The 26,047-nt window shown below is 46.2% G+C and overlaps 1 protein-coding gene across 1 annotated transcript in view; it reads right to left on the bottom strand.

Annotated features, from left to right (window-relative positions):
* Positions 1–5,708: 5,708 nt before the first annotated feature.
* The window catches only part of LOC130205383 (netrin receptor UNC5D-like), a 181,429-nt gene continuing 161,090 nt past the window's right edge, over positions 5,709–26,047 (bottom strand). The window contains exons 13-18 of the mRNA XM_056432711.1: positions 23,835–24,006; positions 18,912–19,142; positions 16,039–16,188; positions 12,862–13,026; positions 12,465–12,643; positions 5,709–10,481 (exon numbers count right to left, since the gene is read on the bottom strand). Coding sequence (XP_056288686.1) covers positions 10,283–10,481; positions 12,465–12,643; positions 12,862–13,026; positions 16,039–16,188; positions 18,912–19,142; positions 23,835–24,006 — 1,096 coding nt within the window. The 3' untranslated portion in view covers positions 5,709–10,282. The remainder of the gene's footprint in view (positions 10,482–12,464; positions 12,644–12,861; positions 13,027–16,038; positions 16,189–18,911; positions 19,143–23,834; positions 24,007–26,047) is intronic.

Genomic DNA, 26,047 nt, shown 5'->3' with positions numbered 1-26,047 from the left:
GAAGAAGAAGGGTTGGTGCGTGTAAAGATTGAAGTGAAGATGAAGTTGCCACGGTAACAGGAAAAGGAACTGATTTCAACGTCAACGGCACGATGACGGAGAAGTGGAACAAAACAATGAGAGCCGGCGAGAGGAAAACCAGAGTCCAACTCTTCTTAGGTTAGTTCTCATGAGCTGCACATGACTTGCATGTAGCTCTTCTCTCTCTCTTTATTCCCCCCTTTCCCCCTTTGCACTGAGTGCCCCCCCTCCCTTCTTTCCTCCACCACTCCCCCCCCCCCCCGCTGTCCCCTTCCTCCTCCTCCTCCTCCTCCTCCTCCTCCTCCTCCTCCCCCTCTCAGCGCAGCACATAGACTTCCTGTGTGTCCTGGCCTGAATGGTATGTGCATGGAGTGGGTGTCTGGGAGGCCTTTCATCCGGCATGGAAAGAAAAAGAAAAAGTCAAGAGAGAGGGTGAAAAAAAAAAGGAAAAAAAAAGAAAGTGAGAGAAGAGAGTCATCTTTAATCCGTTTGACTCGCAGCAGTTGTCCAGAGGCGAGCGGGGTGGGGGCACATTAGAGGGTCGAGAGGGCTCCGGTTGTGCCAGGGATGTGTGTGCGAGTGTGTGTAGTGTATGTGTGTGTGTGTGTGTGTGTGTAGTGTCCGGAGGGGAAGAGAGAGAGGCCTGCTGGGAGAGCCGGCGGCCTGCCCTGGACAGATGACATCCGGCTGGAACATGCATTCGTCCGGCTGAGTGACGACGCTGAACCGGAGCAGGTTTAAAAAGATTAAAATGTGAACTGAAGCACTCGTACTGTGCAGGTTTTAAATGATATTACTGAATAATGCCTGTTTATGATTTTATGTAATATAATTCCTGTGTGAACCTCACAAAATGTGTGCGGTGACAAAACGCTGATTGTGCGGCACACTGTAATAGAAATGGAATGGGAGCCTCGCGGCCTCGCGGCGTTGTCAGACAGGGTGTAGCAGGCCGCTGCGTGCCAGGCCCGGACCCTACCCACGCGGGGCAGGGGGGCACATGCGGTGTGACTGCCTCATGTCATGGAAACAACCTACAGCCGCTTGTGTGTGTGTGTGTGTGCGCGCGTGTGCACATGCGCACATCAAATGTCAAGACATGCCAAGACAAGATAACCCCTCGAGAAAGGAGCACACAGTGCCATCTGCTGGTGGGGTTTTAGTGTTACTGTCAGTTTAGTTCGAGGAAAGTGTCATTGTATATAGATCAGCTGGTTGATTCTTTGAATTTACATCATTAGACTTTGATATAAGATATATATATATATATATATATATATTCTATTTATTATAGATATATATATATCAAATGTATTATATATATCCTATTCATTTTATATATATATATATATATAGATAGATAGAGAGATAGATAGATATATACTTTATTAATCCCCAAGGGGAAATTTATACATACAAAAGTCTCAATAAATCATTTAAAATAATTGGACTCTTGGAGCTAATGAGCTATTTATAATGCTGGTGGATTATTTTAATGTATATATTTAGACTTTTAACTTTTATATAAGCTATATATATATATATATAGAATATAGAATATACACTTTTATTTATCCCCAAGGGGAAATTAGTTCTCTGCATTTACATTAACCCATATTAGTTAGTTATTATGGTGGCTGGTGTGAAGCCCGAGAAACTGGGGGGGGTTCAGTGCCTCAAGGACACTTCACGACTTTGCTAATGGGGAGAGCGGGGATCGAACCCACAACCCTGCGGTTGCAGGACGGCCCTCTTACCCCACTGAGCTAAAGCTCAGCTATATATATATATATAATAAAACAACTAAATATATACATACAAATAATTGGACTCTAGGATTGACTGTTAGATGTTTGACATAAAAGTATGTATTTGATGTAATTAGCCTGGTACATTAAACAGACATCTTTGATTTTTAAATCCACAAAGTGAAAAAGTAAAGGTTCAAGAAGAAAGACCATTGCATTCTTTATTTGTGGTGTGTTACAGGAGAGTGAGATATGAATGAATCGCCTTAATGAATTGCTGTTCAGCGTTAGTGTACACCAGTGCACTATTTATTTAAATGGAGCCCTTGTTGTTGCCCGCTGCTCTCAACCAGGGAGTGATACTTGTGCTTTATCCGTTATACTTTATTTATTACTGGAGTAAAACACTTGAAATACCTCATTTATATCACTTTCTATTTGCTCTTACATCAAGTATCACCGTAACACGAATGCATGGGTAAACTATGTGGGATATAAAACTCTTAACCCCTTAGTGCCGCACTATGTCAGATTATAAAATATATCTTTTGGCTTCACACACAATGTGTGTATATGTATATATATATATATATATATATATATATATATTGATAAGTCTGGCCAACTGTCGTTAGATTTACTCACTGGAGGCCTCACAGTATGATATATATCAGAATCAGAATCAGAATCAGAAACAGGTTTATTGCCAAAGAATGAATGTTTTCACAAACAAACAAACGAGGAATTTTTTTTGGTGGAAGGTGCACATTTGGACATGACAAACAACAATCAACGCAAGGAGGGAGGAGGAGTGGGAGGAAGAGGGAGGAGGAGGAAGAGGAAGGAGCGGGAAGAAGGAGGAGAGAGGAAGGTGGAAGAAGAGGTGGTAGTCCTGGGGGACACAGTCAGTCAGTCGGGGTCCGATGATATGCCGACCGCCCGTCGGAAAAAGCTATTGGTGTGGCGGGAGGTCGTGGCCATGATGGACGCAGCCCTCTCCGAGGGAGGGACTCGAACAGGAGTGTCCAGGGTGGGAGGGTCGGCGACAATCTTTCTGGCCCGCTTCAGTGACCTGGAAGTGAACAGGACCTGGAGGAAGGCAGATTGCAACCCTCCTCTCGGCCGAGCGGATGATGCTCTGTAGCCTGCGCTTGACTTTGGCTGTGGGTGCAGGGTACGAGACGGGGATGGAGGAGCAGATGATGGACTCCGATGGGCGTGTAGAAGTGTACCATCATCTTCCCTGGCAGGTTGAATTTCCTCAGCTGCCTCAGGAAGAACATCCTCTGCTGGGCCTTCTTGGAGATGGAGCCGATGTTCAGCTCCCACTTGAGGTCCTGGGAGATGATGGAGCCCAGGCGGTAGGACTCCACAGCGACGGGGGAGTCACACAGGATGAGAGGGGCGAGTGGGGCTGCATTCCTCCTGAAATCCACAACCATCTCCACTGTCTTCAGAGCGTTGAGCTCCAGGTTGTTCTGGCTGCACCAGGTCACCAGGTGGTCAGTCTCCCACCTGTCTCGCCCCGCCCGCCCGAGATGAGTCCAATGAGGGTGGTGTCATCCGCGAACTTTAGGAGCTTGACGGACTGGTGACTGGAGGTGCAGCTGTTGGTGTACAGGGAGAACAGCAGAGGGGAGAGAACACAGCCTTGGGGAACCCGTGCTGGTGGTCCGGGAGCCTGAGACGTGTTTCCCCAGCCTCACGTGCTGCTTCCTGTCGGTCAGGAAGTCTGTGATCCACCTGCAGGTGGAGTCGGGCGGCTGTAGCTGGGAGAGCTTGTCCTGCAGCAGGGACGGGATGATGGAATTGAAGGCAGAGCTGAAGTCCACAAACAGGATCCCATGAGGTTCCTCGGGAGTCCAGATGCTGGAGGATGTAGTGAAGGGCCATGTTGACTGCATCGTCTGCAGACCTGTTGGCTCTGTAGGCGAACTGCAGGGGGTCCAGGAGTGGGTCGGTGATGGTCTTGAGGTGACAGGACCAGCGTTCAAAGGACTTCATGACCACAGAGGTCAGACGGGCCTGTAGTCATTGAGTCCTGTGATCTTGGGTTTTTTGGGGACGGGGATGATGGTGGAGGCCTTGAAGCAGGCTGGAACGTGGCATGTCTCCAGGGAGGTGTTGAAGATGTCGGTGAACACCGGAGACAGCTGGTCAGCACAGTGCTTCAGGGTGGAGGGGAGGCAGTCCGCCCGCTGCTTTATGGGGTTCTGCTTTTTAAACAGCCTGTTGACGGCTCTCCCCAGGATGACGAGGGCTGAGTTGAGGGAGGTTGCTCCAGAGGTGTGAGCCCCTGAGGGGCTGGGGGAGGCCTGGGCTGATGGTCTGTGGCTTGTTGGTGGGGCTGTGGGGGATTGTCTCAGGACTGCTCCATTGTCTTTCAAAGCGGCAGTAGAACTCGTCTGCCAGAAGCACATTGTTCATGGAGTGGGGTGATTTGGGCTTGTAGTTGGTGATCTGCCTGAGCCCTCTCCAGACAGAAGCAGAGTCGTTTGCTGAGAGCTGCTGTTGCAGTTTCTCAGAGTACAGTCGTTAGCATCTCTCACCGCCTTGCTAAACCTGTATTTGGACTCTGTGTACAGGTCCTGTCCCCACTCCTGAATGCCTGGTCCTTCTGCCGTCTTAGCTTCCTGAGCCGCTGTGAACCAGGGTTTGTCGTTGTTATAACTCACCCTGGAGCTGGATGGAATACAGCTGTCCTCACAGAAGCTGATGTAGGAAGTTACAGCCTCTGTGTACTCATCCAGGCTGTTGGTATCAGTCCTGAAGACATCCCAGTCAGTACAGTCAAAGAGCGCCCGTAGATCCTCCAGAGCCTCACTGGTCCACTTCTTGAACTTCCTCACCACAGGTTTGCAGAGCTTTAGTCTCTGCCTGTATGAGGGAATCAGATGAACCATGACGTGGTCAGAGTTTCCCAGTGCAGCTCGAGGGACGGCGTGATAGGCCCTGCTGATTGTTGTGTAGCAGTGGTCCAGAATGCTCTTCTCTCTGGTAGGGCATTTAATTAACTGTCTATATTTAGGGAGTTCGTGGCTGAGGTTTCCTTTGTTAAAATCCCCGAGTACAATAACTAAAGAGTCCGGGAAGGTCCGCTCCACACGCCGTATCTGTTCGGCGAGGGTCCGCTGTGCCTCGTTCACGTTCCCCTGCGGCGGCATGTAAACTCCGGCCAGGATAAATGAAGCGAACTCACGTGGGGAGTAGAAGGGTTTGCAGTGAATGATAAAAGATTCCAGGTCCGGCGAACAGTGCTGTAGAATCACCGTTACGTCGTTGCACCAGCCGTTGTTGAGGTAAAAGCAGATTCCTCCACCCTTTTTTTTCCCGGAAAGCTCCGTGACTCGGTCCGCTCGGAACAGCTGGAAGCCAGCGAGCTGGAGCGCAGAATCTGGTATCGAGCCACTAAGCCATGATTCCGTGAAACACAGAACGGAGGATGAGGAGAAGTCTCTGTCTCTCCCCACCAGCAGCTGGAGTTCGTCCAGTTTGTTGCACAGTGAGCGGACGTTGGAGAGAAATATGCCCGGCAGCGCTGTACGAGATCCCCGTTTCCGTAGCCGTACCAGCGCTCCCGAACGTTTCCCCCTCCGCCGGCGTTTCACCACGTGGGCGAAGGTGAGCACACCTTTTACAAAAATGTCCAGTAACTCCACAGAAGTTAAAAACGTTGGAAGTAAATCCGCTGGAGTTGTTCCCCTGATGCTCAAGAGCTCTTCTCTGGTGAAAGAGCTCTGGGAATCCCAGCAGAAAACAGTATTTAAAACGAAAACAGTAAAAAACATCGCGCACCAACACACCGAGGCGACCTTTCGCGGCGCCATCAGAGAACAGTATATATATATATATATATATATACAGTATATACATATACTGTATATATATTTTATTTTTTATTGTTGGTTCCCAAAATGAAGATGAAAGGACACTATGATCTATCACAGATAAATAGGGAATCCTATGCTGCCACTGCATATTTATTTCAACACAATACAGTATATACATGTTTCAAAATGGCAAATCTTTGAAAAAAAGAAAAGAGAGAAGAAAGAACCGGCGAAGAGCAGCATGACACTTTTCACCTTCTGAACATAAACATTCATATAGCACAGAAAACAAACCTTGAGTACAGAAAAATATATTGAGATGTCTCAAATAAAACATTCCACCGTATACATAACCTATGGCAAATAAAGTCATAATTACTTCCAGCAGTTTCATTAGATAAAATTGACGGATGTGAGATAAAGATTTTAAAAGGCAGTAGATTTCATCCAGAAAGAGAAAAGCAGAGAAATAGAAACAACAACACCCCCCCCAAAAAAAGAAAAAAAGCAGTTATAAAGTCTTTAATTAATCTTTCAACATGTTTGATGAATTGTTACACTTTTACTCAAGTTAGCATTGTTTTCGCAGATCCTAAGATAGGAGGCGGTGAGAAAAACACGTTACATCACACGTCTGAATAAGCTGAAATAGTAGCTCTATACTGTCGGCTGGATTTCCCCCAGAGACACACAATACAGCGTTTCTTTAAAGTTACACACAACTTTCCCTTCACGCACTCGCAAGCAGACACACACTCGGAGTCAGCGGGTCCAAGGAAAGGACACAGCGAGCATCCTCAGGAGACAGACGGTCGCATCATTCAGGGGAGATAACGGCTTTAAATGCTTGTTGTTGTTGGGAAACACCTCTGAGGTCTCTGAGCACGGCCGAGAAACAATACAGCTCGCATACAACGCCAGTCTTTTGATTATTGGTGTGCAAAAAAACTTAAACAACACAAGTCTGGTCAGATTCTATGACGACAACCCCACACGGAGAAGCACAATTAGTTAGAAAACTATGAAGCGTATCGGTTGTATTTATTTATTTGCTCCCTCCTGTGTGTAATTATGTAAATGTGTCTGTGTGAGAGAAGGGGGGGGGGGGCTTGGCACAGCAAAGTCGATGATTTGCAAAAAGAAAAGCAAAACAAAATAAAGTGAGTCAATAAATGGAAGAAAACTCATGGTTGGTGTGTGAGATGTTTAGGGGGGCACATACATTGACAAGAACAACGATAGCAGCAACAACAAAAAGTGTTTTTAATGAGCTTTGGCAGCCTTCAGACCCCCCCCAAAAAAGAAGTAAATTCCAGTGAAGTTTCAAGGCCTTCTGCCAAAAGAAAAAGGAAAGAAAAAGAAAAGAGTTCCAGCCAAGTCCAAAGTCATCATCACGCCCATTGAACCGTCACGAGGTGGCATGACTCGTCGTCAGCGTTCGTTATGGATCTGCGGCCCCGCCCCCGAGTGGAAGTCACTGGCAATTAGGGCGGAAAAAACCGGATCACTCGGACGACCGAAGAGAAGCCGTCGACCCGCGCGCTCGAGGCCCGTGACGTCCCGTCAAGTGTCCCGGTCCGGTTCTGCTCAGCGGACCATCAACTCGGAGGCCGTCGACACTAACGCGCCCTTCTTCAAGCTCTCCGTCTGCTGGAAATCATTTTTGAGCCGTTGAGTTTTAAGATAAAATCTAAGTTTGCCATAAATGTGCTCCGGGTCGAGCAGACGGGTTCCGACACGCGGCGCGTTGTGGGGAATCGCTCAGGGAAACCGTCGTCTTTCAACTCCATTCTTTCTTCCTTCTCTTTTGAGGAGTCGGCGTCGGTGAGAACATTTTACCCCCCCAAGAACATCGGCGTCTGGCGCCGCCATTAGCCGACGGGGGTCCCAGACTCTGAGTAGAAGATTGCTGTGGCAGGCGGCGCCGCGGGAGACTTTCATCCAGTCGTCAGCGCGTTGGAAGAAGTTAGCGGGCAAATGAATCAACATGCGACTGGAAAAGGGGGGGGGGGGGGTAACACATATACATGCTGGTGTCCGTTATTGAGGACTTGAGTAATGATGAAACAAGATGGTCCCAAAGAAGTTTCATGTGACTTTCCCTTCAAAATGTGGAATTGCCAAACGGATCCGGGGCTCACCAACGTTACGATGGCCTCGCACGACTTTAGTTTGTGATTTGAATACGACTGAAAAGACATTTATTCTATTTCTGAAACTCGAACCCATCGGAATAACCTCCGTGCTTGTGGGAGCAGTTTTCGAAATAAATAAATAACTAAATATATATATTTGATGCTAGCCGTCTCTCTCGTGGCGCAGCGGCTGAACGTTGTGTTGAGGCCGAGGTTTTACGGTAGATTACCGTCGTTGAGAATGCCGAGAACAATAATCCCACTGACAACAACAACAACAACAACAAAAAGAATGTTTTTGCTTTTTCTGGGGGTTTGGGGAAAAAATGTGGGCTTCGGGTGAAAAAAAAATTCACAATTTTCTATCAATTTACAGACGAAATAAAATATTATCGATGGTAAAAATAATCATCCGCTTTAACCCCAGTTAATTAAATGCATGTTTCCACATAACTTCTGTCTTAGTAGCAATAATGTCGGATTCTAACTATATGCAAACTTATTTAAAGATCTGTGGAATTATAATAGGTTAAAAAATACATATCATTTTAGTTTAGCTTCGTCACTCCCTTGCATAGTTATGTTGTGGCCGCCTAGTGGCCTGCATGAGCGTGTGCATGTAGCCGCGAGCTAACAGGACTATTGGTGTCGTGTCATGGTGGTTGATGGTATTTTTGTGATGTGCGTTTTTCTAACAGGAGACGTTGCCAAGCGGACGCGTTACATTTGACCGAGCAAGACTTTTGGACTCGCAAACAAAACTTTTAGATTTGCATTAACATGTTTTTATTTATTTATTTCACAAATTGAATAAACCAACTCTGTTTGATTGGATACTAAACACGCGGAAGTAACTCCAAACCACATCATAATACACGTTCAAACTAAGTTTGTATGTTACATGATAATGTACGTCGTGTTTCTTCCAGGTGTGAATGTTTTACACCGCGACCTTTCAGCCGACCTCTCGGAGGTCCGTCTGTCCACGAGGAGCTCTGTGATCCAGACACATCTCCTGCTCACACACTCGTTTGACTATTTGACATTTTGGGGCTCTTTGAAAATCTTGTTTCCAGGATCTCAGACTATCAAATGACATATCTCTGTGATTACGGTATCAGAACATCTCCATTATTACACAAACCAACTGGGGATTCGCTGTTCGGCTGCAGAGCTTTAATAGGAAACTGGGAGTTCTAGTTAATCAAAGGAATTCATAATTTGGGAAATTAGCTTGTTCGCTTCTGTGCTCAAATTCTGAAAAGCAGATTTTTACCAGAGTAGTTTCAATCCTTTCAACTCCATGCAAGAAAAGCAAAAAGCTTATTTCCCAAACGTGCTGAACTATGACTTTCAAATATTTCTAAGCAGGAATGACAGCAGGATCTGCAAGCTCAACTTAAAGAGTGCTTACGCGGCTCTTTTACATCATTCAACAAAAAGAAATTGGATTTTGTCTTGAAAATGTTTCATCTCTTTGCTGAATACAGTTTTTGAGGATTTACTGTCGCGGATTTCTCTCCACCGTAGAAGTTTCTGGAGAATTTAATTCATTAAGTGGATAAAAAGAGATGAGCCAACACAGAGTTCAGCACAAAGTCACTTTATCATGTGTGTGTGTGTGTGTGTGTGGGGGGGGGGGGGGCAGGTGGAGCAAATCTAGCTGGGAAAAGAGGAGAGAGGAGTGGGGGAGTACCCTAAGTGTCTCCACATAATGATATCCAACTATATGATCCCCCCTCCAAAATAAAAGCAGCTCAGATTAATCCGCAAATCAAATTAAAAAAAATCCCAGAGGGTCGCGATAAGCACACACACACACATCACTTAACCAGCGCCAGAGTATTTAATGTTCCCACCGCCTCTTCTGGTACCAAGTCACTCATCCCACACCGGGCTGAGCCGGGAGCGGGTCGTTCGAGATGACGGGTGGCGGTGCTTTGACGGTGTGTTCTGCACGTGGGCGTTTCTTAAAATCGCCGCTATCCTCGGGATCGACGCCAATTCATCCCCGTTTCTATGTTTAATCTCTCATCCGCCTTCTTTTTAAATTTTTTTTTTTACCCTTTTCTTGCTAATCGGTGTCAGCATCTGAACAGCCGACACTCCTCCCCGTCTGCTTTCTCCTCTGAACTCAGAGACACGCCGCAAGGAAAGCGAAAGAAAACGAAGCGTGAGGAGATCTGGAAAAGGGATGACAACAAAATGACATTACACAAAACATCTTTTGACAGCCCCGAGGACCGTTTGGGGGCGCAAGTGCCGGCACATCCGATCCTGGGAAGGTCACAACGCCAGCCTGATGGGCAGTCTGTCTAAAAGTCCTTCCTCACACAGATATCCATAATCCTTGGATACAGGTCATTAAACTTCTCGCTCACAGATGGGGGCGTGTTCCTTTAGTCACAGTCCACAACTGAGTTCCCCCGCTGTCCTCTTTCCTCCTCCTCCTCCTCTTCGCCACAGGTTAGCTAGAACACCTGATCATCAGTGTCCATGCAGTAAAGGTTCATCATTATTTTATATATATATCTGCCGCAGACCCGCCCTACCCAAGTTTAGTGAACTCTGAGTCCCGCTCTTCTCTGCTGCAGCCCCTGGTGGCGGTCCTGGGGGACTGGACCTTGCTGATTTCCTCCAGGGCACTGGCCAGAGAGTCCAGGTCCCCAGAGTCCTGGTGCTGGGCTTCCCACAGGCTCAGAATCACCGACGATGGGCTCTCTTGACATGCAAAGTAGGACAGGTTCCTACAGGCCAGAGCAAAGGGAACACTGCATTAGAGGAGTCATAATGGATGAGAACAAATCAAAGTGCCGGTTAATGGTGGCTCAGCAACGAAGTGATTGCCTCGCTCTAATTATACCAAGGCGGCCAGCGGAAAGACATTTTTAAAGGGGTACTCCAGTGATTTAGTATCGTACTTCCATACAGGACTCATAAGAGGATGCTTAAAAAAAGAGCTAATTTAAAGCAGCAGAGGCCGAAATATCGAGATTTCCAGCCTCTAGTGTCCATCAAACTCCCAGAAACACCGGATCCTACATTTCCCATGATACAACTCAGGAGAGCCTTTCGTTTCCCGCACCCCCAGTTTAGGCTGCAGGATGTCTGTTTTTACATCTCAAGTCCAAGTTGAGACCACCCTGATGACATCACTATCACCAGGGTTATTTATTTGAAGCAAAGTAGCAAAAGCAGACATTATTCTAGCAGTGGACCTCTCCTCGTGATGAGTAGACCTTCTTTCTTATTGGTCGAAGATATTACCCTCTTAAAAATGTCGTTGTTTCTGCATTTCCAGCTCAAATAATAAAAATGTTAATGGTGACTGTTTTTTTCTTTTCTTAACCCTTGTGTTGCCTTAGGGTCATTTTGACCCGAATCAATATTACACCCTCCCCCCGCCTTAGGATTAATTTGACCCCATTCAATGTTTAATGTCGGTGTTCTTTCAGTAGTCAACAAACAAACATAAAGTGCCTCACACTTAAACTTGGAAAACAATATTAATTCTAATAATTTTCTGGAGGTTTTAATTGCTGGCGTCAAATTGAACCCAAAGGGTAAAATATGTTAGTAAATATAAAGGTAACAGGAGGGTGAAACATTGAATCGGGTCAAAATGACCCAAAGGCGGGGGGAGGGTGTAATATTGATTCGGGTCAAAATGACCCTAAGGCAACACAAGGGTTAAGGTCATGACCGGTTTGGGTAAAGTGAAATCCGGGTACAGTTTGAGGCGTGAACATCTGGTTCGCAACGTTCCCTTTGCATTGACTCTCCTCCGCCCTGCTGTTATGACGCCCGTCCAACAGAGTGCACTGTTTCATTACGATGGGATTTCCTTTGTTGTGTCTACCCTCCTTTCCCCCCCCCCATGTTCCCTACAGAAATCATCTTAACTAAATGGAGACGACCCCGCGACCTGCTCGTTGGTGTGTTGGACCGGGCCTCTGAAATCACAGATTCACAGTTTGTTGTCAGCCTCGGTTTGAGTCATCTTAATCACGTGCTTCCTGTCACAGTTTCCCTCTCATGTTTCTCCGACTGGCAGAGCAGGTGCAAATACTCCTCTCCACTCCTCGTTTCCTTCCCTCACGCCGCCCGATGCAGCTGACTGCACAGATCTCATCTCCCTCGTGATTATTGACTCCTCTTCTGAACCACAAATAGAGATTCCCAAAAATACCTAAAAATCCTGTACAGCAAAATGCAAACACACAACCTCTGGAAAGTAGAGCGGCGGCTCATGCAGACGCTCTACTTGACGAGCGCGTTCCTCCTGCCAGCGGTACCATGAGCTTCCTTCTTATCTCCGGTTGTTTCCCACTGTGCTAAACGTGGCCCTTACACCCCCCCCGCCCCTCCATCTCCCTCTTCATCTCTTTCTATGTCCCCGTGCATGTGTTTCCAGATCTATAATGAAATCAGCAGCGTGCCGTGTTACTGACGGCTGCTCGGTGATGGAAGATTAGCGGCTGACACGGTGCCTAAATTCCAGATTAAAAATAGTATTCAAAGTGGGGAACGGCGTTTACACCGAGGGGAGGCCAGTGAATGCAGCGCTTCAATCATCCTGCAACAACACCTGGACGGAAAGAAGAAGAAAAAAACGACCAGCTGATTTATATCGAGGCTGAAGGTGACTCATCCGAGTGGTGACTGACAACTGCAGACAATAACGAGTGATGATGATGATGGGGACAATGGAGGTTTCTGGAATCTCATACCTGTCGATGTGGAGCTTCTGAGCGAGGAGCCGCCAGTCCTTCCCCTTGGCGTTGGCGGTGTCAAAGGTGGCGCTGATCCGCTGACGGATGGACGGGGGGATTTTAAAGGCCCGTGACCCCGTCTGAGAGGTGATGGTACAGTCCGACTGCGTGAAAAGGGGAACCACTCCCTTCTCGTTCTGGCAGCGAGAGAGAAGGAGAAGAAGGAGAAGAAGAAGAAGCGTCAGGGTGATTGTGATCCCTGAGATTCTCTACGTTAACATGAGGACGACGACTACATGAAAAGCTCTCTGAGAGGCTCATTAAGCCACGCCCCTTAAATCAAATTAAGAGTCATCCAGTGGGATTAAAGAACCTATTAACAAGCCGCTTGACAGACCCCCCCCCCCCCGCTCACCTCCATCACCGACGTGTAGACCTGCAGGATCTGCTCCTCGCCTTTGACCTGCCGGATGCCGATCTTGCAGGAGAGCTGTGACGAGGAGTGGCCGTATCGCTCCAGGGAGAAGGCACACTGCAGGGGGCGCTGGCTACTGGCCCACACCTGAGAAAAGGAGAACTCCTGGGGGGGGGGGGGATAAAAAAAGGACTCATTACGTCAGAAACACACCAGTTATTCGAGTCCCGCTCTGTCACCCACTCTGCTGTTTACATGATTAATTAAAGCCCAAATGAGTGGCCTCTTTAGCCGTTTAGCCAATCAATGATGTTACCTAATCACGCCGTTTACCCGTCAGAGGGAACACCAACGGGCATTAAGAGCCCGAGGGATGGAAATGCATCCCGCCACCGTCTGAATGAGCCCGTGAGTCATTAGTGCAACAAAAAAAATGTAATAAATTATACATGATACACATACTGACTGCTGCCTGGGAGAAATAATCAAGTTAGAGCCCCAACGATCAATCACTTCATTGTCAACCGCGAAATGAATACCGTGATAAGTGATGAATTGGTTGGAGTGATTTTGTTAGGAAAGGAAACAAAAGATTGAAGCTTTTTAAATGTGGATATTATCTTTGAGTTGTGTGGACAAAAAACTATACATTTGAGGCTGTCATCTTTAGCTTCGGGACACACTGATTTTGTTCCTTTTTAAACAATTTTATTTACTTTTTTTTTTAGACGATGAAAATAATTGTCAAATCAAATAACTTTGCATTACTTTTGCATTATAACCAACAATGTGGCTCATTACAGACCTACCTATACACCATTAGCATAAATAGTCTAAGTTGTAAAGGTGCGTTCACACCAAAAGCGAAGCGATTTTTCGCGTCGCCCAAAACGCGTGAGTTCACTCGCTCGACCATTCGCCGTGTTCTCACCGTAAGTGTCGAGACGCTCCGTGAGGGGCGGGGCTTATCTCTGTGTCTCGTCTCCGTAAAGACCGTTATCATCTCCTTCATCCACCAGAATAACTAACCACTAGTTCTGCTTTATATTTGTCGTGGACGTCCCACACACTAACGCCCTGGTGTTTGGGTTCATGACATCACCCGTAGGCTCACTCAGCTCGGTCACTTTCACCGGTGAAGTTACTGTTACGTCTGAAAGACTTCCGCTTCCAGCAATACGAGAGCGGAACTGGAGAGCTGATTGGCCCGAGTTGCGAGATGACCGCCTCAAAGTTGAAATATTTCAACTCGGGGCGAAAATTGTGCCGCTGTAAACGCGTCGCCCACATCGCGTCGCCCCAAACGCACCGCCCGGGAAAATATCGCGTCTATCGCAGCCACACGCGTCTGTACGTTGACTTTTCATGGCTTTTGGTGTTAAGTTTAGCTCCACACCTTCCTTTTTTATTAGTTGTCTTTTTTATTAGTTGTTTTCATCCAGTCTCACTAACTATCACGTCATTCCAGATCTTGCTTCCCATCTCATCAGTCCAGCTCCCTTCACCTGCCTCTGATCACACCCTCGTTAGTCCCTCATTACCTTCACCTGGTCTTCATGCCCATCTCACCTGTTGCCCATCCCCTCGTTAGTCCCTGTCTACTTAGGTTCCCTCACTTGCCCTCTGCCAGATTGTCTTTTGTTTTCGTGCCAAGTTCTTCAGCGTTATGAGTGTATATTCCTGACCTGCCTGACCTGCCTGCCCTGACCTCTGATTCTCTGCCCTGCCCCGTTTTGGACTTGTTTGTTTCTTGGACTGATCTCCCAGTTTTGACCCAGCCTGTTTTCAACTGAAGACATTCATCTTTGTTACTCCTGTCTGAGTCGTGCTTTTGGGTCCACTCTAATAGCACCGTGACATAAGTAATGACATGAAATAGTCCTCTGAATATTTCCTAAATAAGCGTACAACTCCAAGCACCAACTTCAGATTCCCCCGAGACATATTTACCACTGTTAGTGTTTCCTAACCCTAAATGTGGATAATATCCCTAGAATATTCTTGTAAACAGCAATCTGTGAGATCAGGACCTGTAATGTGATTATGGAATTAGCACCGAGATGTCCTGATTTACCCACGTTGCACTGCATTTCCTCCAAATAGTGGCAGCGGGTAAAAAAAAAAAAATTATCAAAGCGTTGGTGTAAATGGAATCTAAAAGAGGCCAATTTCAACTTCCATTACATATCACGACTGTGTGACCCAGACAGCGGCGCCGTGAGAACGGGTCAAAAACAGTGTTTTACGGATGAATCATCCGCTCTTCACTTCTATCAGACGGGAGGACGGCTCCTCGTGAAAGCCTCCTTGAGACCAGAGTGCTTTCTGAATGAAAGCCTTCGGCCATCTTCGCTGCAGGACCCTCGCACGGCGGCCGCTCCCTCTCCAAAGACCACCGTGTCGCTATTCTGGACACGCTGCGGTGGGCTAATCCCGCTAATAGGATGTCACTGGTGGGATAAACATCACAGGGCAGAACATGCAGCATGTAGACCCCTAGGAAGATAACTAGGAGATGTGTGTGTGTGTGTGTGTGTGTGCGGATGCCTGGCAGTCATAATTAATGTTGTAAGTGTGTGTGTGTGTGAGGAGGGGGAGATAGCTAGCCTGAGTGATCTCCTGCTGCGCCCTTGGTGCTGTCCTTCTTGCTTTGATGTGACCGAGCAAAGAAAAAAGGGGGAAACTGGTAAGGGAGACGGTTCTGATGGAGCGGCAGAGGAAGAAGAGGAGATGAAGGTGCGCCGCTTCTCTCTGGGGCTGGTTACATGAGAGGGGAACATTTAGCTAAGCCTGCGCGCTGATTCATTTTACACTGAATCACACAAACTCACAGTCTGGACGGCGTATTTTAATTATATTTTTTAGGCCGACCCCCGGAGGTTAGCATCACACTGGTTCTCTCGCCAGAAGCTCAGTGGGATTGTTCCATTGGATTTTGGATTTATTGCAGAAAATAAACGTTTATGATACTAACACATTTTGTTCAGTAGGATAATCCTCACAAGAGAACATCAATTTTATTACCGCACGATTAGGATATTAAAAAACGCACCCGTTAAACTTTTTTCAAGCTTCTGTTCAGTCATTTTATTTAAAAAAATAAAAAATAAAAAAAATCCCTTGAAGTGAGAGAAATACATATTTCCAGGTTTCCAGAGGACTCTAGAAAGTGCCTACCTGGCAGGTGGTGAACGGTTTGATGCTCCAGAGTAACTGTGGGACGTCCTGGATGGACACCTGGAGGCTGAACGTGTTCCCCCTGAACAGCATCCTTTTGGGCTCCTCCAGCAGCCGCCCGCCCCGGCTGCGCTCGCCGACTGCCACCTCCTGATGAGGAGGAGTGGTGGTCGTTGGTATCAGCGGTGGATAAAAGAGAAGGAAAAAGGAAGATATCTTATCAGGTTGATAGTCTGTGTTCCAAGCCAGGAGAACATGTTTCTATTGATATTTATAATACACCAAGAAACCACATACAGACACATCTAATACATATGTAATGGTAAGAGTTAAATGGTAGAGACTGACACATTGGTGTACAGCAGCTGCAGTACAAAGCGGGAGGAAATAGCAAATATAATGAGAACTAATCACAAAATATAGATAATAAAGATTATTTTTTAAGGTTCAAAACATGTCCACCAGAAATGTAAAGAGGTTAATGGTAAGTAAGAATTTTGAACATTACTCATTCATTTTTCTGACAGTAAACTGAATTTGGGCGTTGGACAAAACAAGCATGTTCTGACAATTTAGAAAGCAAAACAAAAGAAATCGACGAATCGTGAAGCTTGAGAACCGACACACCGTCTGAGGGTGTGATGAAGGCGGGGCAAACATGTAGTTTACACACAAAGACCAGACGGGAACAGAGAAAAAAAACATCAAAACAAAAGGCGTTGTCAATATTACACTTTTTTTCTCCCCGTTCCTGTGATATTTTTTATTTCTCCGGCTCTATGGAGAACAATAACGTCAGTGTGAGTGTGTTTACATTTTCTGTGTCTCGGGATCATGGGCTGATTCTGAGACTGGGACCCTGAGCCCAGACGCGAGGAAGGCTCGACACACGCTTTACGGCTCCTTCTGTGGCTGCCATTACGCATCTCTCTGCGTGGTGATTGTGTGTCTTCTCGAGTCTCACCGTGGTCGTTTTGCCCCTTTTTTAATAGTCGCCGTGAGTCTCTTCGCGGCTCTTTGCAGCCGTTTCGTATATCTTTGTTGTCTTTTTGTCTCTCAAAGATGCATCGGCTCAAAACAAGTCCATATCTCCAACTGACATGTTGCTCGTGAGGCGATTGTGTCTTTTATTCAGCGTTATGAGATATTTCGATTGGTTATTAAGATTCTCTGCGAGATTTTGTGTGTTTCTGAGTCGGTTTCTGCTCCCGGGCCGGTGCCTTCGAGGACCCGTCCAGTAATCCGGCCATGAGTGGACTAGTGGGCCCGGTATGTGTGGAGCTTTTCCTCTCAGTCACATCCTGGTTGTCTTCAACCGGATTAATGCTTCTTTGTTCACATACATTTTTTGTGTATCTTGAATGAAGTAAAAGTAAAGCGAGTGGCTCTACAGGACCACTTTCAGCTTTTTGGAAGAAGTTAAGCTGTGTGTGTGTGTGTTTAATTAAGATAAGAGACAATGACTTTTCCCAACAGTAGGTTTTGGTGGAGCGGGGCAAACTTCCCTCATTTTACCACAATTCACGGCGGACCGGTGCCGCATTGGAGAAAGAGTCTGATTTGAACGTGTTCAAATGCCCGTCGCGTGGAATGCGTTGCTGAGACGCATTTAATTAACAGGGAGCAAATTAAATTTTCGCAAAAGAAAGGCCAGAGAAGGAACCTCGGAGCATCTGTTGTCTTTGTAATTAAAAGTCCCTCTTTGTCTGCTAGTCATCAAGCATCTCCCAGTGGCAATGTTACTGAGCAGGCAGATCTTCAGTGGAGCACACACACACACACACACACACACACACACACACAAATAAGCCAGACAGCAAATTCTCCCAGGAAAAAAAACAGCATAACGACCAAACCGGTGCAATTAAAATGCAACTTAAATCATTTATTTACATGATGTCACAGTAAAGCTCTGTTCCACGCTCGCCGCGCTGATGGAATCGAGCATCTCAAGAAGCATCAAAAGAATTGCCGTGACGTTTTGAACGTAATCCGATCGGGCCTCGGCCGCGCGGCGCTTCCGACGCTAAGTGGCAAACGTCAGCGCGCTGACACCCGAGGCTCCGACACGTCAGCGGCGATCGCAACGATAGCAGACGTTAGCATTTAGATCAAAGCGACGCTGTGCCTATATGAAGCAACCTCACACACTCTGCGTGCTTTTTTTCTTTCTTTCAGTCGAGGCATTTTGGTGTTTTTCAAATCTGCAATTTGCCCTCTGTGGGACTAATAAAGGAATATCTTATCTGATCTATGACTGTCCTCTTTCGCCCTTAAAAGAAATTGGTCGAGTGAGATCTTTTCTTTTATCCATGGCCGATGCAGAGATGCTTATTCATGCCTTTGTATGAAAGTCAGAACTAAAACTAGAACATTTGACCATATTACACCCGTTTTAGCTTTCCCCTTCATGATTCTGATGACGCCCGACATTGTAACTGGACACGCCCCTTCCCACCTGCCTGATCTCATGTCAGTCTCCATCCGTGAAAGAGAAGATAGCATACAACCCCGCTTCCTTCAGAATAATCCTTCTCTGCAAGTCTATTTCTGCTTAAATACAGAACATTGCCTTAATTAAACCTTCAATTAGTTGCTTCTTCTGAAATCCGGTTCTTTGGAGAGTTTTTTCGTCACTCGGAACGAGGCTCAAAAAAGATGCCGCGCAGATTGTAAAACCTCCATTAAGACACATTTGTTATTGAGCTATATATAAAAATAAAATTGCCTTCACTTCACATGATCTATCCTGAATACACTGACTTAGAAATGAAAAACAAAACAATAAAATTCGAAGCAAACAAACTTTCTCACGACATCGGTTCTTCCTCGTTTTCCTTCGTCATCCTCCCGCTCCCCCCCCCCCCGTGTACCTGAAAAGCGTGCGGCGTGTCGTCCACACAGTAGACCCTGAGGGTGAAGCCCAGGGAGTTGCTGCTATCCGGACTACCAAACACGGCCAGCCTCAGCCGCTTGGCGGCGTCCTGGCTCAGCGGCTCGCCCACCAGGGCGTAGCGACCCGGGTGCTCCAGCAGCACGTGGCACCTCTGGGCCTCCAGCAGGCAGTAGCAGGACGCGCTCTCCTCGTCCACAGACATCACTTCCTTTGGAGGGAGGAACGGGAGAGAGAGAGAGACCAGATTTAGTTCTGATGCATTAAACACACATTTGAGCCAATAATAGTTCATTTGCGGGTTAATCAGGAGAAAAGCTCAATATTAGAACGCTGTCTCCCTGAGGGCTTTTTTTTTTTTTTTTTAAAGATCCAGCACCCACCTCGGGGGATGAGAATACTGATTCATGATGATTAACATTTCAATTACTGCCAAGAATTAGAGAGGTGGAAAGAGGCTTTAACTTCAGCTGAACAGCAGGCAGTCAGCCGGTGGTGTGTGGGTGTGACGTACACAGTCTCACGCTCACACACACGACCCGGAGGAGGTCGTAAACTTTATTGTTCAAGCTTTCCGGACCGTTTCCATGACCACAGTAGTAAACAAACGGGGCGTCTGCGGAGGAAACCGTGCGACGATCTCGCGGTGCGTGAACACCTGCATTCTCTCTCCTGACCAGCAGGGGGCGAGACGTCCGATTGTATTAAAGTCCATGAGAAAATAACCCTAACCCTCCTTCTCACTTGATTTATTCCCTCAATAAACATTGTAAACATGAATTCATGGTGTCGATCTTTAGTTTAATGTCTTCTTCAATACAGCATGATGTTCATTTAGTAAATGATGGTCCATTTACAGTCAAACGGACCGTAAAGCAGGGTACGCTTCAGGGCGGGCTTACTGTGATTGACATGCCGCTACCAGAGCCGTACACGGTGGTCTCTTGGTTATGAGCAGCAGTGAAACCAAATGGAAAGGTCAGCTTTCCCTTGTTGTTCCATGTTACAGCAACGCTGCGACCGCAGCTCAGACAGGGTTACGATGTTCAAACGACACACACCCAGAATGCAACGAGGTATGAAATTGATCTCGCGTGGAGCTCGAAGCGTCATCCGTACTTGCCGGGGGACCCGTGTCGCCGCCCTAAAAACCGCAAAAGACGGTTGATCTATAATTATATCTGCCGTCTGATGAGCTATTGGCATGGAGAGAAATACACATGTCATGTCCAAATGGTTTGTGAAAACATTCATTCTTTGGCAATAAACCTGTTTCTGATTCTGATTTCTGATTCTGATATACGAGTGGCAGCAGTGTTGCGCAACAAGCCACGAGAGCATCGGTGTCCAATCAAGTGGCGCCTGTGCTGTGTGTGAGGATGTGATGAAGACTGTGAACTGGAAGCCTTCCCTCGTACACAGACTCCGGATGTGAACCAATACACGAGTGAAAATATGATTTGAGAGATGTTTGTAAATTTACTGTACAAAAGGCTAAAAAAGGGATTAAAAGAAGATGTATTTCTATTGTAGGGGTCCAAGTATGGAATAACGTTAAAATGGATATCAGAATGGTCAACTCATTTTTGGTTTTCAATGGGATTATTTATAAAACAATTCAAGTGTGGTTGAAATGTATTTATATGGAAGATGTATGTGGATATATATATATATATAATTTTCATCATTTTTCTTTATTTCTATTAATTTTCTGATTTCATTTAGGATAGGAATATATAAGCATTGTTTGCTGCTACCTATACCTTTCAGTCTTTCTGTTTTGTATATTATATAGAATAATATTGTATTGCAATGATTGACTGAATAAAATACACAACAACAACAACAACAACCAGGCCAAATGAATAATGACCCACGGACTAAACAGATGGGGATACAGTCACACCGACAAAACGGATTAGCGGGGGGGCAGTCGGCCAATTGCTCCTCATCTTGTGCTCAATACTCCCCAAATCACCTTTTGAAACATGACCCACAGGTCCCCTCTACATATGGCCTGGATGAGCCATATTAAGCAATGCAGGGTAATTTAGTGGCCCACAGCTTCCTGAACCTGCCCCATTAGCGCTGCTGCAGATATGAAGAATCTCCACTTCATAGCTCATCCCCGCCGGGGGGAAATGATGGAGTCGGACTCTAGTGGTGCAAAAAGTGCACGCTTTAATGGGAATGGCACTGAGAGGCAGATGTAGCGAGAGAGAGAGAGACACAAGTGGAGAGAGAGAGACCTCCATCTCCCATTCTATTACTAATTCCAGAGATTATGTTTTGAGTAAACACCCTTCCTGAGATAAAGGGCTCATTATTTCCTCAGTGACGGAGACGGGTCACGCCGTAACATTTTCTCAGAGGAAATCTCCCCTTCTGTCTACGAACCTGTCTGCGTCTGTCTCTTCCTTCTCAGCCGCCCCTCTCTCTCTCTCCTATTCTCTCCGTTGGCATATAGCTACCATCGGTGATGGCTCTTTTGATATCTCCCCTTTGTGCAAACGCGCCTGCCGGCAAATTACGTCTGTGTAAATGCCACACGGAGGCAAAGGACCCGGCTGGGGAGAGAGAGCCACGGGCCCCTCGGAGGTCACGTAAACCCGCCGGCTACCGGGGGTCACTCTGCCACGATGAGGTCCGCGGAGCTTTTTGATGAGGTCAGTCAAACATTAAAAGAGCATCTCATCACAGACGTGTACGAGGGAATGGACAGAGGGGGTTTGGATTGAAGTCTGAACAGGTCTCTGCGAGCCTGTGGAGCGACGCTACGGGACGCAGCTGAAGGCCTTTTAGAGGTTTGATTTTACTGAAGGAAGCGTGATGTGAGGAAAGAAATCACAGCAGCAATAACAAAGATAGCAAATGCATACTGTGTTTCGAGCCATGGAGTCTTGAATATTTAAAAATGTTGAAATATTTTTAATCTGTTTTTGACCTCATGCTGAACTAGGTTCATAAACATTTTTGCTAAAAAATAAATTATATATATATAGATACATTTATAAAAAAAATTATATATATATACTGTATATATTTTTTCTTCTTCTTTTTTTACTGAGTTTAGAACCATGGAGTCTTGAATATTAAAAAATGTTACAAATATTTGTAATCCGTTTTTGACTAAACTAGGTTCAGAAACATTTTAGCATTAAAACAATCTCTCTCTCTCTCTCTCTATATATATATATATAAAAAAATCTAAATATAAAAAAATATATATTTATTTAAGAAGAAAAAAAATATATATAAATATATAAAAATATATATAGATATTTTAAAAAGATATTTATATATAAGAAGAATATATATATGTATATATATATACATATATATATATGTACAGAATTCGCAGTATGCACACACATTATCGTAAAGTGTTGCGTTTTTTATTTGAAGGAGGAAAGCTTTGAAATACTTGTATCATTACACCGGGGAAAAGAAACGAGTGTTTCAATGACTAATAGCCGCTATTTGCATTCAGTCTGACATTTCTCTTGGCTGTATGACAGCATGACGTAGAGCTTGAAAGGCTGAATTTTACACCGAATGACGAATCTGAGCTGGCAACCCTGAAATCGGCTCCGCGATTGCATGACTACACTACAGGATGAACATGTTCATCAAAGTAAGCGGGAGCAGCTTCATCAGATCGTTTTTGATATTTCGGCCGCTGGTGAAAGTTGTCGTGTTTGCACTTGTAAACATTCTGCAGATAACTTGGACCCGATAACACTGGTGCTACCTGCTGCAACGAGCTCAGTCGCACCTGGATGGAACCGGTGTCTCTGTGAGAGTCACTTTCTTTGACTTCTCCAGTGCATTTAACACCATCCAGCCACTGCTGCTGAGTGAGAAGCTGCGGGTGGCCGGTGTGGACGCGTCCACCATCTCCTGGATCACTGACTACCTCACAGGCAGACCACAGTTTGTCAGAATGGGCCGTGTGCTGTCTGGAACGGTGGTCAGTGATGTTGGAGCCCCACAGGGAACTGTTCTGTCTCCTTCCTCTTCACCCTGTACACCAGTGACTTCCAGTACAACACGGAGTCATGCCATCTGCAGAAGTACTCTGATGATTCTGCAGTGGTCGGGTGTATTAGGGATGGACGGGAGGAGGAGTACAGGGCAGTGGTGAGTGACTTTGTAAAGTGGGCCGATGAGAACCACCTGCGGCTGAACGTGGCCAAGACCAGAGAGATGGTGGTGGACTTCAGGAGGAAGGCGACAGCTCCTACACCTCTGAGTGTCCTGGGAGTGGACGTGGACATGGTGGAGGAGTACAAGTACCTGGGCGTCTCCATCGACAGCCGACTGAACTGGAAGGCCAACATCAATGCTGTGTACAAGAAGGGGAGGAGTCGACTCTTTTTCCTGAGAAAGCTTCGATCCTTCAACATGTGCAGCAAGATGCTGGAGTTATTCTACCAGTCGGTTGTCGCCAGTGTGCTGCACTTTGCCATTGTCTGCTGGGGGAGCAGCATCGGAGCCGGTGACACCAGCCGTCTTAACAAACTGGTTAGGAAGGCTGGCTCCATCATCGGCTGCCAGCTGGAGCTCCTGGAACAGGTGGTGGAGAGGAGGACGTTGAAGAAACTGGTGTCCATATTGGACAACCCGGACCACCCTCTCCACCACCTCCTACAGGGACAGAGGAGTACTTTCTCCAGACGTCTCCTCACGCTCCGCTGCCACAAGGACAGATACAGGAGAACATTCCTGCCGACGGCTATGAGGCTCTACAACAGTTCACCTCTTGCCAGATCACCCTAACCCTTCTTATATTTTGTGTTTTTTTTTTTTATTCTTGTGTGTTGCTGCTACTGCCTCGACAAATTTCCCCTTGGGGATTAATAAAGTATATATCTATCTATCTATCTATCTAGAAATAGCTCACCTCCCACTTGTTGTCCTGCATTTGTCTCTTTAGCCGGATGGTCCAATTATCGGCGGCAACCTCCGCACAATGGGCCACCGTCATGGCCACGGGACAGGACAGGTCGAGGCCCGGTGGGCCATACGTGACCGCCGGGCTCAAGAAGATCTCTGGCCCGTCCTCCGACATGGTGCTGCACACACAGAAGTACAGGGGAAGGGCGCAAATTAAAATGTCAGACATCATAGCGCGGACGATTTATAAGAGAAAAGCAGATTTATCTTCCTCTGGAAATGAAGACAACAACCATCACAGCTAATGAATCACTGCTTAAGCGAGCGGTCGGAAAAGCAGGCTGCGACCCTTGCCTATGAACAAAGTAAACTCAAATCCTTGGACACGCTTAATGAATCAATCCCTGACTAGCTGACACACAGACACACAGATAGAGGAAGATTAAAGCACCAAGACTAATGGACAGTGGGGCTCGGGAGGACAGGCTTTAGCACACAGCGTGTACGCTTTGTGGGTCGATGGAGCTTATGAAGCCGGCTCTGGCCGGCCCGGTGACAGATTAGCTGGGCCGAGCTGCTCTTGGCCAGGGGCCCAATCTTGGCTGGAAGCCCTGAAGACTGAGAGCAATCAATGGGACCACCATCAGTCATGCAGCTGGCCCGGCTGGACACCTCACACATACAGGACACGATGCTGCTGCTGCTGCTGTCGCAGCGTGGAGATTTCTCAACACCATCAATGCAACTGCCTGACATGCAGGCACAGATGCATCAGGAATGTTTGGAGTGCGCACGGATCCACATGTGTGTGTGTGTGTGTGTGGGCGCGCAAATATAGTAAACACCAACAGAGGGAGCAGTATGAATTTCATAGGTCACACTTCTCATGTTGACATTCTTATCGACCCCGTGTATACCCAGGTACACAGGTGTCTCAATACCATTTTATTCCAATCTTTTTCCCAATATTAATTTTTTATCTCTCCAGCAAGACAGAGGATTTTGACCCCGCTGCTCCGTTAAAATGTCAGCGTTACCACGGAGACCACACTGTCACTCACTGAATACATCTGGTTTTTGGGAAAAACGGACATGTGCTTGAAGGATATATTAAATGTAGTGGTTAAGAAGCGGTTACAATGATGAAGATAGAAGCTAGAAGCTACAGATCACAGTGTAAAAGTGAACCACGACATAACTAAGACAGAAGACATTGAAATGAAGGGTAACGAATATCTCTAGTGCACAACGTTTAATCAGACTAGATCCAGAGGATGAGGGCGGGACTCAGCGATTGGTTAATTGAAAATCTATAAATGGAGCATCACTGATTCCTCTTACAGTTGTCTTTGTTATCAGTCCACCACCTAAAGATGTCCAGATGGAGGGAAGCAGAACATCCTCACATTAGATGAACAGAACAAATGTGACTGAAGCGATTCATCATTTACAGAAAAACTTGTAGATTAATTTCCGTTCAACCCACTAATCACTTAATCAACTAGAACAGGCACTCGGTAGAGCGCATACCTTCGCATATCACAAGATTGGGCATTGAATTATGAACATTTTGACCTTTTCATGACCTTGACCTTTGACCCGATCGATCCCAAAATCTAATCAAATGGTCCCCGGATAATAACCAATCATCCCACCAAATTTCATGCGATTCGGTTTAATACTTTTTGACTTATGCGAATAACACGCACGCACACAAATACACGGCGATCAAAACATTACCTTCCGCATTTTCAATGCGAAGGTAATAACGTGTTTCAGCTCAGACGATGCTCGTAGCACATTGTCCACACGAGTAGTGCGCAGCATTCAAACACCGTTTTTTCCGACTGGAGCAGGATTTTGGCTGCCGTCTGAAGATTAAATCAAATCCGAAATAATTAAGAGTTCAAGATCGTCTGTCTGAAAATAATATCACGCATCCAGACAGCGGCGTGGCCCAGCAGCTGCACTTTTGTGCTAATCATCCCCGGGCTCAGAGGAAACCAAGGTTACCTGCTGCTGAGACTATGGTAATTAGCCAGATTGCCTGCGAGCACAGATTAAAGACGGATATTTAGCATCTCTGATTGTGGTTATGAGAACAAAGAAAAAATCACTCCAGGATAATGGTTAAAGTGTAGATAATAGACCGGGGCTTTTAGTTAAGTCTTGACTCATATGTGCCCGACACAAAACGCCTCTTCTACTTATTCACGCTGA

This window comes from Pseudoliparis swirei, chromosome 15, assembly GCF_029220125.1.
Source record: "Pseudoliparis swirei isolate HS2019 ecotype Mariana Trench chromosome 15, NWPU_hadal_v1, whole genome shotgun sequence".
Classification (NCBI taxonomy): domain Eukaryota; kingdom Metazoa; phylum Chordata; class Actinopteri; order Perciformes; family Liparidae; genus Pseudoliparis; species Pseudoliparis swirei.
The sequence above is the reverse complement of the archived record's forward strand: the minus strand, read 5'-3'. Positions and strand labels throughout refer to the sequence as shown.